Source organism: Mus pahari, chromosome 18 (assembly GCF_900095145.1).
Source record: "Mus pahari chromosome 18, PAHARI_EIJ_v1.1, whole genome shotgun sequence".
Lineage (NCBI taxonomy): Eukaryota > Metazoa > Chordata > Mammalia > Rodentia > Muridae > Mus > Mus pahari.
Genome location: NC_034607.1, coordinates 44,633,278 through 44,650,287, shown reverse-complemented (window position 1 = coordinate 44,650,287; position 17,010 = coordinate 44,633,278). Strand labels below are relative to the sequence as shown.

The 17,010-nt window shown below is 41.3% G+C and overlaps 1 protein-coding gene and 1 pseudogene across 1 annotated transcript in view; one reads left to right on the top strand and one right to left on the bottom strand.

Annotated features, from left to right (window-relative positions):
* Heatr5b (HEAT repeat containing 5B) overlaps positions 1–3,390 on the top strand; it is a 77,128-nt gene extending 73,738 nt beyond the window's left edge. Inside the window, exons 35-36 of the mRNA XM_021217681.2 lie at positions 1,153–1,366; positions 2,963–3,390. Coding sequence (XP_021073340.1) covers positions 1,153–1,366; positions 2,963–3,267 — 519 coding nt within the window. The 3' untranslated portion in view covers positions 3,268–3,390. The remainder of the gene's footprint in view (positions 1–1,152; positions 1,367–2,962) is intronic.
* A 379-nt stretch (positions 3,391–3,769) lies between these two features.
* LOC110336116 lies at positions 3,770–4,284 on the bottom strand (annotated as a pseudogene).
* Positions 4,285–17,010: the final 12,726 nt, after the last annotated feature.

Here is a 17,010-nt window from a genome sequence, read left to right as displayed (position 1 = left end):
CCTCCTCTTCCTCCTCTCCTTCTCCTTCTCCTTCTCCTTCTCCTTTTCTCCTCCTTTTCTCCTTCTCCTTCTCCTCCTTCTCCTTCTCCTTCTCCTTCTTTCTTCTTTCTTCTTTCTTCTTTCTTCTTTCTTCTTTCTTCTTTCTTCTTTCTTCTTTCTTCTGAGATAGGGTTTCTCTATGTAGCTTAGCTGTCCGGGAACCAGATCTGTGGACTAGGCTGGCTTTGAACTCAGAGATCCACCTGCCTCTGTCTCCTGAGTGCTGGGATTAAAGGCCTGTGTCACTGTCATTATTGCATCTTTTAAATGAACATGCTTTATGGTTTATTTTGTCAAAGTCCAAGTTAAGGCTTCTTAAACATGCTGCACACCAGGAAAAGAAAACCGGTATAGAGCATTCCTACCTCCAGCACGAGCCTCAGGAAAGTCTTCAGATCCGTAGCTCAGAGGCCTGTATCCTTAGCCGGTCCTCCACACTCTTCTGTGTGCAGGGGAACTTGGTGCTTTACTTTCTAACACAGTACTGAACCAAGTGTACTGCATCCTTTGTCCACACTCTTTCCTTCTTAACAAAGTTGTTACGACTCTGATGAGCATGGTGACAAATGCTAACACTCAGGAGCAGAGGCTACCCCGTCTCCGTAAATTTGAAGCTAGTCTGGTCTACACAGTGAGTTCTATGCTCACTAGAGCTATATAGTGAGAACTTGCCTCAAGAAACAAGAAAAAAGTTAATATGAGGTTTTTCTAATCTAGATATAGCCACTGGGAATCTCCTTTCTAGACCTAGAAATTGTTTACAAAGAGTCAAATGGGGTTAATGCATCTAAATAGTGTGGTTTTGTAGCTTTATTTCACGCCAGTCATTTGTTAGCATCCCTTACTATATTGCATTAAAAATCAGACAATTATACATTAAAGGAAGAATTGAAAGAAATCGAGCTTAGTAGTTTCTGGCTTTCCCACACAGTAGAAATATTGCTTATATAAGCCTGATAATTTTGGTAACTCATGTATAGGGAATTTCTTCACTCTCCAGTTTCATTTAGTTAGCGTTGAGTTTCATTGTTCTCCTTTTCAGTAGCTGGTTAGGTGCAGCCGGGATTAAGATCTGCCAGTTGCGTCAATTAAGAAAATCTCTCTCTTACCTAGGTTCAAGCCAAATGCTACCAGCTTCTCCTCTCCGTCTTCCAGCATTCCAACCGTGCGCTCTCCACTCCCTACATCCACTCCTTAGCTCCGCTAGTGGTTGGGAAGCTGAAAGCTGTGGAGAGACACAGACCGGCCAGTAGCACGGAACTTTTGGCTGTCCAAGAAGGAATTAAAGTTCTTGAAACATTGGTTGCTCTTGGGGAAGAACAGAACAGTAAGTATTTTCTGATTAAAAGCCACTAGTCCAAAATGAACACCTGTATTATTTATGAATCTTAATGTTAAACATGGGCTTCGTAGCAGTGAGTTTCCTGAGAAGCAATTACAGTCTGAGTACATGATATATTTACTCATGTTACTAATACAATGCCTTGAGTTTATTTATATTTATTTTTTTGGTGAATTACTGAGGGCATTTTAACACATGGATTTTGTTTTTAATTTTCTAGCAATGTGTTTTTAAGAACTAGAAACAGTACAGATTTAATACAATTTTTAAAATAAAATATGAATTACATTAGCCTTCTTTTATAACCATGAAGTAGAAACACCAAGTATCATAAAATACCTCAGAATTTGATATTTAACATTTTGCTTCATGAATACTACAAAATGCCTTTATTGAACCAGAAATGTATGCAGATGCATATTAAAATTTGATTTTTAATTGTTGTGGGAAAGCTAAAAATTTCAACAAATACCATATGATTAAACATTAAGCTGCTCCTAATTTTCCAAGCCCTCTTCCTGAACTGGGAAAGACCTTGCCTTCACATGTACCCCTGGGCTCCATACTACACATGGGGGCCGGAGGTCTCATCTCTGTTGGTCTCCATGTTAAGCTTAAATCTAAATTTGGACATCTGTTAAGGAATTGAAAGGCAAGTCAGTTCAAAAAATACTTTAAATACTGAAGGACAGTAAGATCAGTGCTGCCATTACAAAGTGAATAAGGTTAAGGCCTATTTATAAAGTTTATAGTTAATAAAATAAAAATATACAGTTAATCCTACTTTGTATCCAAGTAACCTACACATTAATTTATTGCTTCCTGTAACATCTTCTGAACAGTCCTCTTTGCCTCACTGCTTCAGGCATGTGATCTACTGCTGAGCTGTATCTCCAGTCACACAATAGCTTTTCAAAATTCTCAACTATCTTCACAATTTTCTGGGAAAGTTTTTCATGAAAAGTTATCATATTTGCAAAGAGGTCAGAGAAGTTAAATGATAATTCAAAACCTAAAGGTTAAAGTCACGTGAATACATAAGATTTTTAAAAAATCTAAAAGGTTATCAAATTAACATCATTCATTCAAGTCATTGTTTATTTCTTATTACTATCCTCCTCATCTATCTAACCTTATTTATTAAGTGACTTTACCATTTTTACCCCGTGAATTGAAATTAATGCTTTAGTTACTGATGTTTTAAACCTTTATTCTTTGAGACTCATTAGTTCAGAGACATGGCTGCAGCCTTGTTTACTATTAAACTGTAGTTGCACAAGTAACATACATAATAGTGTTATGTATTATATAATATATGATTGTTATTACAAATGACAAGCTGCGGGTCTGAGGGATAGCTCAGCAGTTAAGAGCACTGGATACTCTTCTAGATGAGCTGGGTTAATTCCCAGCACCCACATGACAGCTCACAACTGTCTGTAGCTGCAGTCTCAGAGGATCTGACATCCTCACTCAGGCACACACACAGGCAAAACATCAGTGCACTTAAAATTAAAATAAAAAGACCAGTCAATCTGCGTTCTCTCCAGTCAAGCCAGTGCTTTCCGTTCTCTGTTACAGGAGTCCAGTTACTCGCTCTTCTAGTGCCCACTTTGATCTCTTACCTGCTGGATGAAAATTCTTTCGCCTCAGCAAGTTCGATCTCCAAAGATCTTCATGAATTTGCACTGCAGAACTTAATGCATATTGGACCTCTGTACCCACATGCTTTCAAGACGGTAATGGGGGCTGCTCCTGAACTGAAAGCACGACTAGAAACTGCTGTCCGAGCAAGCCAGGCGAGCAAAGCTAAAGCCGCTGCCAGGCAGCCCGCCCCCACCACACACTCCGCCCCGACAATTAAGCTTAAAACAAGCTTTTTCTAGTGAGCTTCTCCACTCATCTGTATTTATTTATTTTCTCAAACATTTACCACTTTATAGAATAATACCAACATTCACATAAAATATTACAATGGTACCACAATATAATATATAAGATGTGCTGGGTGTGGTGGCGCACGCCTTTAATCCCAGCACTTGGGGAGGCAGAGGCGGGTGGATTTCTGAGTTTGAGGCTGGCCTGGCCTACACAGTGAGTTCCAGGACAGCCAGGGCTACACAGAGAAACCCTGTCTCAAAAAAACAAAAACAAAACAAAACAAAAATAAAATAAAATAAAATATATGTATAAACTGACACAGAGAGCATTTGTACATTACATTCTTTTTTTTCAACATGTATTTATTTAATATACATTGTTAAAGGTTCAAGCAGACTTAATTTAAAAACAAAACAAAACAAAAATAACAACACAGCTTAGAAATCAAGGAGAAAGGACAGATAGTCTCAGAAAAAAGATGACACAGAAGAGGGTGGACAGCTTGCATCAGGGATCTTGGCTGGAGACCTGCTTTGATTGGTTTCTTGCAGGTACTTCTTAAATGCTGTGGGGTTTTTCCAGAGCTCCACAGCATGTGTGTTCAAAGGGCTATCAATGTTGGGTTCCCCTAGCAGGCTCTGGATAGAGAGCAAGATGGTCCTGACATCATATAGTGCAGACCACTTGTACTTGAGGATGTCCAGGCAGATTTTGCCCTGGGTGTCCACATTGGGGTGGTAGCAGGGTTGGAGGAACTTCACTGTGAGTGCATTGTTAGGGTAGCCACTGGGGAACTCTAGGGAAAGTTTATACCTCAGGCCTTCATATCTGGTGCCAGCTGCTCTGTGGATGGTCCCTACCCATTTGAACAGGCTGTCTGACTCAGGGAAGGTGGAGACTCCTTTGTCACCAGGTGTCATGAGGGTCATCAGTTCCTGCTGTAGCTGCGTGCCCACAGGGCCCTGGGCAGCGCCCCCACAGGGCTCGCTGGCAGCAGCTGGGTCCTGGTTTTGTGAGGCCATCCCAGAGATGCTGGTACTGAGACAGGAGTGTGGAGACGAAAGGGCAACTGCTGAACACTACATTCTTATTACAGGTTAAGACATGACACTTTTTAATCTTGTAAAAATGTAGTCAAGATCACCATAACTTGTTATTTTTAAAAAGTGTGTGCTTTGCATTACATGATAATTCTTTGGTTTTATTTAAAATCATCGTAGTTATTAAAACAAGTAGCTTTTCTGAAAAGCTTGGTTGTTTCATCCATGATTTAAGACAAAAACCTCCATTTTATGAATAACTAAATATTTATGTACAGTAAACCCATAGGATGCATAAACTCAAACTTTAAGTTTAAGTTAAGACTTTAGCTGGAGGACACAGTGATGATAGTCTGAAAATAAGAGGTCAAGCCCTCAGGATGGAAATGAATGGACACCGAGGCAAGCAATCATACACATCAGCAATGCCAGGAGAAACGTCTGACCAAATGAGAAACAAGCTGGTAAAATGAAACCCGAATCATTTAAGGTCCTCTCTGGAAGGCTAGCACCCAGAACTCCCAGCACATGGATCTCAAGGGAGCAAGATCATGTGCATTCTGGTGGGTAAGAGGCGACTTCAGCTGCTGACCAGCTGAGGAAAAGCACCATTTGCCAAATGGACCAGTCAGTCGCCTTCTAACACAGAAACACTCTCATCCCAAGGCAAATGACGCTTAGCCACTTACGCTTTTCAACTCTCAAGGTTTTTCTTTCTCTGTCTGGAGGAGTTTAGTAAAGTTGCTTATGAGGAGAGAGTGGTTTGCTAACGACAGGATCAACATGTTTTGAAAGATTGATGGTAGAAACTGACTGCCTGTCTGGATCGCCACCCTGTGGATGCTGGAGCTCCCATGGAGAGGGCTTCCCCATGACCACCAGTTAGACCTCTGCTCTGGTTGCTGAATCCTTTCCATCTTCCGTGGGACCACAGCTTCATGGCACTCCTTGTCCTCCTCCAGGCTCTGCCTCCACTTCTCCACCACAGCCCTCCTCTGCTCCTCCTTCAGCCCCTGGTCCTCCAGGTGCCTCTCATGGTGCTGCTGGGCTCTCTTCTCTCTCTAGCCAGAGGTTTCTCCTGCAGCTAGCTGTTTATCTCATTCCTCATGGCTAGACGCTGCTGGTCATCAACCCGTAGCACAGGTTGGGGATCTGGTTTGTTTCCTGAATGGTTGCTAGTTTGTTTTGAAACTGTAGAAGTGGGGCAGCTAGTGGCAGTTCTCTTTTCTTGTACTTTATAGCCATTAGAAGCTGGGTCACTCTGTGAGAGCCACTCGGCCGTCTCCCTCTCCCTCACCCTCTCCCTCTTTGCTTCTGCTCCCTGGACTCCTGGCCCAGACAGGCGAGCTGCTGCTTGTGAGGGCCTGGGACAGGGACTGCGAGTGCTCTCATCTATATTTATATTTTATGTAGTTAGTGATAACCCCTGCAGCATCCCAGACTATGGATGGTTTTATTTGTATATTGGAATTATAATGCTTTGAAGTTGATTAAGTGAAATACTACTACCGGAGGATCCAGCAATACCTCTCCTGGGCATATATCCAGAAGATGTTCCAACTGGTAATAAGAACACATGCTCCACTATGTTCATAGCAGCCTTATTTATAATAGCCAGAAGCTGGAAAGAACCCAGATTTCCGTCAACAGATGAATGGATCCAGAAAATGTGGTACATTTACACAATGAAGTACTACTCAGCTATTAAAAACAATGAATTTATAGCTGGGTGTGTTGGCGCACGCCTTTAATCCTAGCACTTGGGAGGCAGAGGCAGGCGGATTTCTGAGTTTGAGGCCAGCCTGGTCTACAGAGTAAGTTCCAGGACAGCCAGGGCTATACAGAGAAACCCTGTTTCGAAAAACCAAAAAAAAAAAAAAAGAATTTATGAAATTCCTAGGCAAATGGTTGGATCTGGAAGGTATCATCCTGAGTGAGATAACCCAATCACAAAAGAAGTCACTAGATATGCACTCACTGATAAGCGGATATTAGCCCAGAAACTTAGAATACCCAAGATACAATTTGCAAAACACATGAAACTCAAGAATGAAGACCAAAATGTGGACACTTCATGCCTTCTTAGAATTGGGAACAAAACACCTGTGGAAGGAGTTACAGAGACAAAGTTTGGAGCTGAGGCAACAGGATGGACCATCCAGAAACTGCCCCACCCGGGGGTCCATCCCATAATCAGCCACCAAACCCAGACACTATTGCATATGCCAGCAAGATTTTNCNGAAGGTACCCTGATATAGCTGTCTCTTACATCTCTTACTGATTTTTAAAAATCATGTGGTCACTACTGGGCATATACCCAGAAGATGCTCCAACATGTAATAAGGACACGTGGTTCACTATGTTCATCATAGCCTTATTTATAATAGCCAGAAGTTGGAAAGAACCAAGATGTCCTTCAACTGAGGAATGGATACAGAAAATGTGGCACATTTACACAAAGGAGTACTACTCAGCTATTGAAAACAATGAATTTATGAAATTCTTAGGCAAATGGATGGAACTAGAAAATATCATCCTGAGTAAGGTAANCCAGTCACAAAAGAACACACATGGTATGCACTCACTGATAAGTGGATATTAGCCCAAAAGCTCGGTATACCCAAGATACAATTCACAGGCCACATGAAACTCAAGAAGGAAGACCAAAGTGTGGATGCTTCGGTCCTTCTTAGAAGGGGGAACAAAATACTCATTGGAGGAGTTACTGAGACAAAGTGTGGAGCAGAGACTGAAGGAAAGGCCATCCAGAGGCTGCCCCACCTAGGGACCCATCCCATAAACAACCACCAAACCCAGACACTATTGTGGATGCCAACAAGTGCTTGCTGACAGGAACCTGTATAGCTGTCTTCTGAGAGTCTGTCTCTACCAGTGCCTGTCAAAGAGGTGGATGCTCTCAGCCAACCATTGTACTGAGCACAGGGTCCCCATTGAAGAACTAGAGAAAGGACCCAAGGAGCTGAAGGGGTTTGCAGCCCCATAGGAGGAACAACAGTATGAACTAACCAGTACCCCCAGAGCTCCCAGGGACTAAACCACCAACCAAAGGGTATACATGGTGGGACTCATGGCTCCAGCTGCATATGTAGCAGTGGATGGCCTAGTCGGTCATCAATGGGAGGTGAGGCCCTTGGTCCTGTGAAGGTTCTATGCCCCAGTATAGCGGAATGCCAGAACCAGAAAGTGGGAATAGGTAGGCTGGTGAGCAGGGGGAGGGGAGAGGGGATAGGGGATTTTTGGAGGGGAAACCAGGAAAGGGGATAACATTTGAAATGTAAATAAAGAAAATATCCAATAAAACAAAAAAATTATGTGGTAAATATATTTTCAGTTTTATCCCAATGACATTTCCCATTTGTTGGTTTATTTTGTTGTTCCTGTTTGGGGAGAGGTTGTTTCTGGGTTTTGATACAGGTAACTGGACCCAGAGCCTTGCTTATTGTAAGCATGCACTGTACTGATGTATGCTCCTAGATCCTAATTAACTTACTGTTTTTATATGTAAGTACACTGTAGCTGTCTTCAGACACTCCAAAAGAGACGTCAGAACTCATTAGGGATGGTTGCAAGCCACCATGTGGTTGCTGGGATTTGAACTCAGGACCTTTGGAAGAGCAGTTGGTGCTCTTAACAGTGAACTATCTCTCCAGCCCCCTAACTTACTGTTTTTAACTCTAAGCCACAGTCTTTTAAATTTCTTAGAATATAATTTTATCATGTAGTTGGGTGGCAATTGGATACTATCAGGAAAAGAAAATGGGTCAAATTTTAGCATTTGTCATGAAAATTAATTGAAAAGCAAACAGAATGTAAAATTTGAAGTGACTCAAATAACAGGAAAACCTTTGTTTTATGGCAAATATCCTGTGAATAAAAGCACATTTTCTAACCATTCCATCAAATATCCTTGTCTTTCTGATGGGCTTTTTGATTTTCACATTAAGTGCCTAAATTATGCTCTGTGTATATCTGTCTTGTTAACTGAATTGAAGTCCTCCTCTAAAGATCCACTAAGGTGTTTCAGATGTGCCATGCTATTCTACTTATTTTTAATGGCTAAAATTTGCCCTGCTTTATGCTTTGTGTAATTATAGAGCCTCAGGTTCCAACTGTGGTAGTTAGTTTCATTCATCAAATATTTATTGGGGCCTGCTGTGGGTAAGGCATCCACCTAGGAGCTTGAGGGCTCAGAGAGAATTATGGGTTAGGTGCGGGTCTCTCAGGCAGTGGGGATGTACCCTGAAAAGCAGGGAGCTGGCCCTGTGAAAGCCCTCACACCAGGGAGCACATTTTACTGCAGTTTTAGCAGACCGTGTCAAAGTTCAGAAGTGACTTTTCTGAACCTGTCACTGCTAATGCCATTTGAAGCATGCCACCTGCTGATCACTCTCCTGCCCACAGTGACTAGCCCACCTTGGACCTGTGCATGTCTCAGAAAGCTGCTTTGTCTCCTTGGTTTTCTGATTGACTTTTCTTTCTTACAGGGTTGGTTTTCATTTCAGTTTGGGCTCCTAACACTTTTCTCCTTGCTTTTTTTGTTTGTTTGTTTAATTTTTGGTAAAGTTCTCTTAAGATCATTCCCAGTGTCATGTAATTTCAGTGACTGAGAGTGTCCCGTTCAGGCGGAGGATGTTTTCAGTGATGGAGAACTCCCCAGCGTGTGCAAGGCCTTGGGCTCACCCCCCACTACCGAGGAAATAAAGTGTACAGTTGAGTGGCTTTGGTATCTCCACAGCAGTCCTCACCACAGTCACACTGTGGTGGTCACTACTTCAGAGCTGTCATCTTGGTCCCCTCCCTCCCCTCAGTCTTAGGCTGCCACCTCAAATCTTCCTTCTAAGATTCATACTGTGGACTTGAATTAATTATATGGAGTCATGTGCTCTTTCATGACTAGTTTTTTGAGGGTTCATCCACACTGTAGATCCTGCCGTTCTTTTTAATGGCTGCATACTACTCTGTTTTATGTACACTTTTTCTTTATCCACGTATCACCTGAAGGACACCCAGGCTGTTTCGACCTTCTCCTTACGGCTGTCTTACAAGTCATGAGGCTCTGAACAGTTAAGTACAGATTTTTCCATGAACATATTTTCTGAGACAGGGTTTCATTCTATACTCTAGGCTGGCCCCTAACTCAGGGTCCTTCTGCCTTACCCTTCTGAATGCAAGGGTTATAGATTTGCATCACAAACATGTATTTTAATATCATCAGTATCCAGCCAGGAGTGGAATTACTTGATTAAATAATAACTCTAACTTTTTTAAAACCCACCAAACTCTTCTAATATTTTTGTACACATGCGTGTATGCATGTGACCCCTTCAGCTCATCTATTTATCTAGATCCTTGTTTTTACCCTACTTTTTGTGTTCTTGGTACCTCCCTAGCTTTTCAGGATAGGACACATCATGCCTCCTTTCCCAGCCCTCCTCCTCCTTTCTTTGTTAGTATACACGTATCCATTCTGTAACATTCTTCTAAGCTACCACCAACCATCTCTTTCCTGTCATTGGAGCTATACGAGAAAAATCTTGTTAACGAATTAGGGATGGAGCCCAGGTAGCAGTGGAGCACACTTTTAATCCCAGCTCTCAGGAGGCAGAGGCGGGTGGATCGCTTGAGTTCTAGGCCAGCCTGGGCTACTTGGGACAAAAGGGGGTGGGGGAGTGGGAAGATGGCTCATTAAGTAAAGGTACTCCCACACAAGTGAGAACAAGAGTAGCATAGAGTGTGGTATTTAGTCTGATAAGCAGTTTTTCATGCATAGAAATGATAGTATAGCAGAGAAGTTTAATTATGACAGATTATCACTGTCAGGAGCTGCTGGGCTTCAGAGATGGCTCAGATGATAAAGTGCTTGTTTGCAATATTGAGAAACTGAATTCAGATCCCATTTAAAAAGTCAGGCATGGCAACGTGCACCTGTAATCCCAGCCTAGGGAGTTGAGGCAGGAGAACACACACATGCATTTGCACCCATCTATGCTCATGTACAGAGTTTGTTTTAAATGTAAAAAGCTGACATTTTTGTTGTGTGTACTAGCCTCTCTAGATACATTCAAATAATGATGAATGACGAGTATAATTAGCCCACATTTCAAAGCATGCTTGATTCCAGCGTTCCTACTCCTCACATTTTCTTCATTCTTAATTGGAATTCTTAGATCTGAAACACCGAATGTTTAGGGTTCAGACTCCATCTTAGAGAACCTGACCTAAGGTTGAACTGGAGTTAACTTAACAAACTGGCACCCAGCACCAGTTTCTAGATTACTCCCCAACAAATCTACACCTCCAGGTTACAAGCCCACCCCTGACACTTCACTTCCTAACAACTACCAATCCGCAGGAAAGCAGAAGTTAGGTTTATGGTTTGGCTCCCAGCACCAGCTAATTATGTTAAAGGCCATAGTGTCCCTCCAGTCAGATGTCTACCAGGCTGGATACCCTCTTCTTGCCTCTATAAATGCTTTCCTAAAACTGGGCTCGGGGCCCCCTCCCATTCTCCTGCATCAGAGTCGTTGGTATGGCCCAAGCTGGAGATAAAATAAAGAGACCCTAATGTGATTACATCGGAATCGGCTCCTTGGTGGTCTTTTGGGGGTTCATGAATGTTTATCCTGGCATGACAGGTGGATGTCAGAAATGGTTAAAGACTAGCCATAAATTAATTTCTTGTTCAATACTTTCCACTAAGTGAACTATTTTTAAAACCTGACTTAATCGTCACATACCATCATACCATATCTGGTTCCCTCATATCTAAAATACTATGAAATTATTATTTGTGGACTTAGTAGTTTAAAAAGAATTTCATAACTATAATAGTATGATGGTTGTATGTGCACAAGTGAGCAATACCTCTCATAACACCCATACCTGTGTTCATACTTCAGATATATATATGTATATATAATGCATGTATATGTGCATATATATAATATAAAAGTATCTCTTATTCAACTAATGTAATTGTTATCTCAGAGGTTTATTGCCTCTGCTTATTTAAGCCTAGGCCCAGAAGCTTCTAACTTCCATACAATCTTATCTAGACCTAGAATATTTTCAGCCTCTGAGACTTACTGCCGAATAAATACACCCAGCTGTCCTGGCTCAAAACTCCTCTCCATGCTGACTGATTCAAACTGGCTTCTTTCAACTTGGACTGAATTGCTCTGCTTGGCATCATATCACCTTTGGCAAGCTCTTCTAATCGCTTTCTCATTCTCTAGCTTGTTCTGTCTTCACCTGTATTTAGCTTGTTCTCTCCCTGAAACCTGTCTCTGTACAATTGTTCTGGTAAAACTGTCTCTCTCCTCTCTGCTCTTAAGTACCCTCTCTCTTTTCTCACGTGCTTCCTTCTAGAAACTAACTTTATCTTCATTGTTTGGAATTAAAGGTGTTTGCTAAGGATGTGCCTGTATTCTAGCCAGAGGCATTAAAGGTGTGTGCTAAGGGCCGAACCACACCACAACCAGAAATAGGTTTTTCCAGTAAACAGCACAGTCTGGGGTTCACAGTGTGATCATATATCCTGCAACAACCTAATACATATACATACATAATGCGTACATATTTATGGATAGCTGTACTGGGGGAAGAACACATTCAGGCTCTCCACCACTAATCTCTCTCTAGCTTAACATCTACCACTTCATGTTTTTTTCTTATTTTTTCCTTTCCTTTTTCTTTTTCTCTTTCTTTCTTTCTTTCCTTCTTTCTTTCTTTCTTTCTTTCTTTCTTTCTTTCTTTTTTTTTTTTTTTTGAGACAGGGTTTCTTGCCTTTTCTTTTTCTAACTTAAAAGAAGGGACTTACTAGATGACTTAGTGGTTAAGTTCAATTCCCAGCAAGGATGGGAACTCTCCAGACTACTTGGTAGCTCACAACCATAGATAATGGGATCTGATTCTCTCTTCCAGTGTGCATGAAGTCATGGCATTCATATATAAAATATATTCAAAAAGTCTTAAATGTAATGACTTGGTTATTAAATATCTTCCTTCTTTCTAATTCATTTCTAACTACACAGGGAAATGCTTCTCTTATCTCGTTTGCAAAACCAAAAAAAAAAAAGAGGCTTTATTCCTGTCTAATGAGTGTGAAGTTATATCAGAGTAAAAAAGAAAGTTGAGCTTTTGTCTTATTGCAAAATAGTCAATTATAATGAAAATTGCATTCATTAACATTTTGGGGAAATTTTTTCTAACTCAATACCCAGAAAAAGAAAATCTATGTTGATATTTGAATGTAATTTCCCCATATCATAATAACTATATGGCAGCTGTTTTGGCTTGTTTTCCTCTATTTTATAAGAACTCCCCAGTGACAATAAGATGGGAAAGATTTAGTAATTCATTTTTCTCCTTAACTCTGGCCTTTGCACATGTTAGCCAGGCTGTCTGCCACTGAGCTATGGCTCCAGCAGTTCTCCTTTGCACATGTATGACGTGTGTGTTTACATGTGTGGGTACACATGTGTGTCCATGCCTATGGAGACCTGAGGGTGCTGTGGGGTATCCCCCTGGCTTAGTCGCCACCTGATGCAGCGTCTCTGAAGCCGGAGCTTGCTTTAGGCCTAGTCTTGCTAGTTTGGCTAGTTAGTCAGGTTAGTCTAGCTAATTCCAGGGACGACTCCTGTCTGTTCTGGAACTGGATTACACCAGCCATCAGGCCCACCTGGCTTTTTGTGTAGCTTCTGGGAATTTAAACTCCTTCCCATGGCAAACACCTTACCTGCTGAGCCATGCCCTCAGCTACCCATGGTTTGGTGCCTCTTTATACTTGGTGTACCACAACTGCAGCTGTTGTTCTATAAGCAGGCACTTCATTTCCAGTTTTTACATCTTAAGGAATAGTGTTAGCTTTGACTTTGTAGACTCCTCGGGGTAAATTTCCTAGGAATTAATTTTTGTTTTTAAATCAGCTTAAATTTTGCTACAGATTGGTGAATTTTAGAGAAAGCGGAGAGTTTTGTTTGGTTGCTTTTTCTGTATGTTTGTTTATTATTAAGCTTGAGGATAATTTTATTAAAGTTAAAAAGAAGCCAGGTGGTAGCACTCACTTTTAATCCCAACACACTAAGGAGACAGAGACTGGAGGGGCTCTGACTTTCAAAGACAGCTACAGCCAGCACTACATAGAGAAACTGTCTTGACAAACAAACGAACAAACAGAAAGTTAAAATGAACACTCTCCTGGGAACGCAAACTGTGAATGGAGGAGAGAAAAAGAAACAAACAAAAAACAAACAAAAAATTAAAAAGAAGAAAAAGTCATGCTTTTTAAGCCAGTCCAATATACAGCACAGAGATGAGCCATGGCAGCACATCCCCTGCCTCCCACCTGTGGTGCTGGGACATCTTTCATGTTTTAAATCTGGTTATATTCTTACACAAATATTGCAGCATTAATTTAGTCATTGTCTTCTTCTAAGAACTATATTTAAATGCCTTTTCCCTTATGAGGTGAATTGTATATGCTGAATACAAATGCAGTTTGAACACACTCGGTGGCTCGGTCATGTTTCTTTTCTTTTCTTTTTTCTTTTGAGACAGAGTTTCTCTGTATAGCCCTGGCTGTCCTGGAACTCACTTTGTAGACCGGGCTGGCCTCGAACTCAGAAATCCGCCTGCCTCTGCCTCACGAGGGCTGGGATTAAAGGCGTGCGCCACCACGCCCAGCTTGGTTATGTAAAAATCGTGAGCAGGTTCAAACTGCTCCTGCCCTCCCATGCTTGGTGCTCCGGGTCAGGCTGCTGAGGAAAACCTGGGGAAGGAGATATGGTAGATGATGGTAGAACGTTCCATTATAGAGACCGTCTGCAAGTCCTGTAACTCACACACAGTGAGCAGTGCTGTATGAAAGCTGCAGAGGTAAGGGCTGGTAGCACATGCAGGGTAGGCTCAAGCCTGTCCGGAAAACCTAAGAAAAGCAAGAATGTGAAGCTGGACATTCCAGCTTCAATCCTCCTCTTTCTTTCTTCTTCTCCCTTCCCTTCCCCTCCCTCCCCTCCCTCCCCTTCCCCCCTTTCCCTCCCCCATCCTCCTCATCCATCTTTGTCCTTGTCTTTTTTTCTTTTTTTTTTGGCATTAAGCCCTGGTTTTTCCCCCTCTCTCTTGTTTATTTGTACAAAATAATGTACAAAAGAAAACTGTGCTATATTTGCATTATTTTGAGGACTTACTGTATCTGAGGACCACCAGGTGAGGGAAGATTGGCTATTTTCTGCTGAGCATAGCTGTATATACTGGAAAAGAGTGCATCCCAGTTATACAGCTGGCTGAAATAGACACACACACACACACACACACACACACACGAGTACACACATAGATGTTGAGGGGAAGTTTCACTCATTGGCAGATTTCATTTAAAGAAGAGAAGAGATATCAGCAGACTGGAGTTGAAGAAGGCAAAGGGAAATTGTGAGGGGCTGGAGAGGGCTCCCAGGTTAAGAGCACTTGCTCCTGCAGAAGAGCTTGGTTTGGTTCCTAGCACCCACGTGCTGGCTCACAACCATCTATAACTCCAGTTCTGAGGAATCTAATACTTCTGGCTTCTACGGACACATGTGTGATGCATGCAGGCAAAACGTTCACACAAAAGATAAAAATAAACTTAAAAAAATATGATCAAGACCTAATCTGTTTGCTTAGGTAAATTCTGAAGTTGATCACCACTAATGTTCTAAGAGAAGGCTTGCTACAGCTTCAAAACTGGGGAATCCTTTCAGGCTGGCTATGTTTGATATTTAGATGGACTTAGGTAATCTTACTATAGCCTTGAAGTATTTACTTATATACCTATCAGCCATCAAAAAAAAAAATCAAAGTTAATTCCAATTTAATGATCCATTTTTAAAATGGAGATGAAACTTTATTATTAAAAAAGATCTTTTTTGGCCAGGCAGTGGTAGCAGACGCCTTTAATCCCAGAGCTTGGGAAGGAGACAGGTGGATCTTGGCGAGTTTGAGGATAGCCTGGACTACAGAGCAAATCCAGGACAGTCAGATCTATACAGAGAAACTCTGTGTCAAATAACAGCAACAATAACAATAACGAGTTCTTTTATCATGAAGTATTAAAAAATGACCAGTAAAATAAAATAGATAATGTGTTTGCTTTGTCTTCCAAAATTCAAAATGGTCGCTATTGTAGCACCCTTTTAGATTATCTAAAAAAGTTACACATGAAATTTTAAAGTTAAACTTATTAAATAAAATGTGCATGTGAGTGCAGGTGTTAATTCCCCCTGGACAGGTGGTTGTGAGACTCCTCGTGTGCCTGCTGGGACTTGAACTGAGGTCCACTGGAAGACTAGTAAGTGTTCTTCATTCCAGTACAGAGGAATGCCAGGGCCAGGAAGCAGGAGTGGGTGGGTTGGGGAGCAGGGCATGGGGAGGGTATAGGGGGCTTTGGAGATAGCATTTGAAATGTAAATGAAGAAAATAATAAAAAAATGTTCAAAAAAAGTGTTCTTCATTGATGAGCCATCTCTCCAGCCCCAAATGATCATTTTAAAGCTAAAAATAAGTCAACTTCCTAGCTTCAAATTTCTCCCCAACTAATAGTAACTGCAGTAATAACTAATAAGGCTAAGTCCCTATTCTATCACAGATTCGCGATGCAGATTTAATTGTTGGACTCCAAGGGAATTTTCACATGATAGCATTCCTTCATTTTCAATGTGCACGATATGTTGGAAGCTGGATGCGGGGGGGGGGGGGAAGCTGCCTGATAGAGAACAGGCAGGAAGGAAAGGGGGCAGAGATGAGAGATAGGACAGACGTGAATAAACAATGGGCGATTGCAAGTTCCTGTTCCCCAAAGCGCTTTTCATCCCTTTGGAGGCTTCTTTCCACCCAAGCAATTTCCTTTTTCTGCTCAAAACTCTGAAAGAGCCATCAAGTTCAATTTGAAGCCTTTCTCTGAACCTCAACCCGTTATTTTGCACAGCTTGGGAAAGAGTCACTCATTTTTAATGAAAAACAGAAAAAAAAATCAGATGAATTGTCATTTTTTTTTAAAAAAGATTTATTTATTTACTTACTTATTTATTATATAAGTACACTGTGGCTGTCTTCAGACACACCAGAAGAAGGCATCAGATCTCATTATAGATGGTTGTGAGCCACCATGTGGTTGCTGGGATTTGAACTCAGGATCTTCGGAAGAGTAGTCAGTGCTCTTAACTGCTGAGCCATCACTCCAGCCCCTGAATTGTCATTTTATTGGAATGTAATCCTAGTCCTACAAAGCATACATGGAGAAGTGGAACATAGCACACACAAATTGTTATCTAAGTACCCTGCTAACAGGTCCCCCTTTCACCTTACGCTGCTTACACTGACTTAGAAGTCACTACCTCAACAGTTGCTATGTGTGCTCAGAAAAGAAGCCGTTTTCCCTGCCACTTGGGCTTTATTGGATAATGAAAATATTGGAACATCAACAACACCATGAGTTTTTTTAAGCATGATTATTTTAACTCTTACTGAAGTCCTGGTGTGGGAGTGAAGAAGGCAAAAGGGAAATTAATTATGGCATTTACCAGGGCCTTAAGTGTGTGTGTGTGTGTGTACAAATTTCAGTTAGTCTTGTGAACTATATTATAAAAAGAGTTATGATTATTTAGTATATACCATACGGTAGGTACTATGTTAAACATTTAAATTCATTCTCC